This window comes from Papaver somniferum, chromosome 8, assembly GCF_003573695.1.
Source record: "Papaver somniferum cultivar HN1 chromosome 8, ASM357369v1, whole genome shotgun sequence".
In the NCBI taxonomy this organism is placed as follows: Eukaryota; Viridiplantae; Streptophyta; class Magnoliopsida; order Ranunculales; family Papaveraceae; genus Papaver; species Papaver somniferum.
In genome coordinates, this window is record NC_039365.1 from 129594883 (window position 1) to 129596910 (window position 2028).

Genomic DNA, 2028 nt, shown 5'->3' on the forward strand with positions numbered 1-2028 from the left:
CAGCTGTTCTCCCATTCTTTACAGTCATGTATATGTTTCTGGAAATTGTTAGTTCTTATACCTTTGACATTAAGGTTCTATTTTTGTGGTACAATGTTAATCTTAATTGGACTGAGGTTGAAGGCATATGTTATGTTAGCATGTTGTCCGTATGTACGATACTTGCTTCAGTTTGTATCGGGGATTCAATCTGTTTATGGTTAATTGACCTGATCTTCCTTGGGATTATTAGTGTTGTATTTGTTTAGTGATGTACTCAATAGCAACTAAGTTTGTTTCAATAACTTACTATTGAATTGAAATCTTGATGCAATCTATGTGTGTAAGTACGCTTGGCTTTGTGTGGAAAAATGAAAGATTGGAACTGCGAAGGATAACTATGTTGTCTTATGGTTAGTTTTGTGCTTTGTTTCTGAATATGTTGTCTCCTTATTTTTTCTGCTTGAAATGATAATTTGTTTACATTTTTCAGGGGTTATAATTGCTAATGTTTGGAGCAAGTGGTTCAGTTTCTGTGTCGGGCAAGATGTCATCTCCAGCCTATCGATCTCCAACTGCCGGGTCTACTGAAGTGACACCTTCCGCAACACCTGGAGATGTTGCTACACAAGCAACGGAGCAGCCTACACAGGACCCTGCACCTGAAAGTAAACCAAAGAGGAAGGGCAGAGTAACTTCTAAAGTATGGAATGATTTTGCTAGACTCAGTGAGGAAGTAGCAGAATGTAATCACTGTAAGAAGAAAATGCAAGCCAAAACTCAAGGAAATGGAACATCTAATATGAGGACACACCTGACTAGATGTCGTGAAAATCTCAACAGGAAGAAAAAAGGACAGCAAAGCTTGGTGTTTACAATACCAAAACCTGGGAAATCTTCGCAACTACTTTCTCTTAGTTATGACAAGGAAATGTGTAGAAGGAAATTGGCTGAGTTTGTGATACAAGATGTGCTACCTTTCAGATAGGTATATGGAAAAGGCTTCAGAGCATTTTGTCAAGTGTTAGAACCTAGATTCAAGGTGCCAAGCCGTATGACAATCTACCGAGATATTTTAGTCATCTACAAAGAAGAGAAAGCATTGTTGAGGAAGTATTTCAAGGACAACAAACAAATAGTATCTCTCACAACAGAATCATGGACTTCTCCCAATAACTTCAATTATATGTGTGTGACAGTGCACTTTGTTGATGTTAATTGGAAGATGCAAAAGAGAATCATTTTGTTTTGCCAAGTCAAGGGTCATAGTGGACTGGATATTGGAAAGATGCTAGAGGGATGTTTGCTAGATTGGGGGTTAGAAGATGTTTTTGCTGTGACTTTGGACAATGTCAGTGCAAATAATGTGGCAATGGACTATCTTTAAACTAGTGTCATCAATTGGACAGGAGCATCAGTTCGAGCTCAATACATGCAGGTTAGATTGCTTTTCCTTGTTTGCTTTTCATAGATGTTTTCACATTGCTTTGGTTATTTGCTTTTGTACTAAACGATTTGCATAGTTCAGGTTGTCAGTCGATATTTGTTAACCATGTTTAAACTTAGACTGATGTTTGATCTGTATGAGATTTTTGTAATTTAGCTGATTGTTTCGATTTAATCATTGTTTAAGATGATCCTGCTAATCGAAATAATCTTATGTATTATTTATGTATGTGAAGTTTCTCTGGTTATGATAATGGAGAATGTGGGCTTTTAGATGCACATATAGGATATATTCTTACTCCAGTTACAAAGTTACTCAGGTTTGGCAGTATCATGTTCTTGCTTTGTTTGTTTGTATACTTAAATGCAGTGCATAGTTTTTAAATTTAGCTTGTCTTCTTAAGTGTTTACAAATATAGATGAATTGAGTCAATTGAAATTAAATCAAAGTAAAAGGTGCAGATGACGAAATTAATATAATGTTTCTTCACTTTAAACTTAATGGGGTTGTTTCACTCACTTCTCCGTGAGGGTCAATTCAATTTTCTGATGCACAATATAGTGCTTTTGTATTTTTAAATCACATGTCTGAACTCTGTATTC

General features: G+C 35.9%; 1 protein-coding gene across 1 annotated transcript; it reads left to right on the forward strand.

Annotated features, from left to right (window-relative positions):
* Positions 1-487: 487 nt before the first annotated feature.
* Positions 488-967, forward strand: LOC113306036. Its single transcript, XM_026555022.1, has one exon. It carries the CDS (start codon positions 488-490, stop codon positions 965-967), a length of 480 nt encoding a protein of 159 aa, XP_026410807.1.
* The last annotated feature ends 1061 nt before the right edge of the window (positions 968-2028 follow it).

Bases quoted from the DNA above. Each gene is read 5' to 3' on its own strand.
- LOC113306036 (XM_026555022.1), top strand. From the start codon at position 488: ATGTTTGGAGCAAGTGGTTCAGTTTCTGTGTCGGGCAAGATGTCATCT.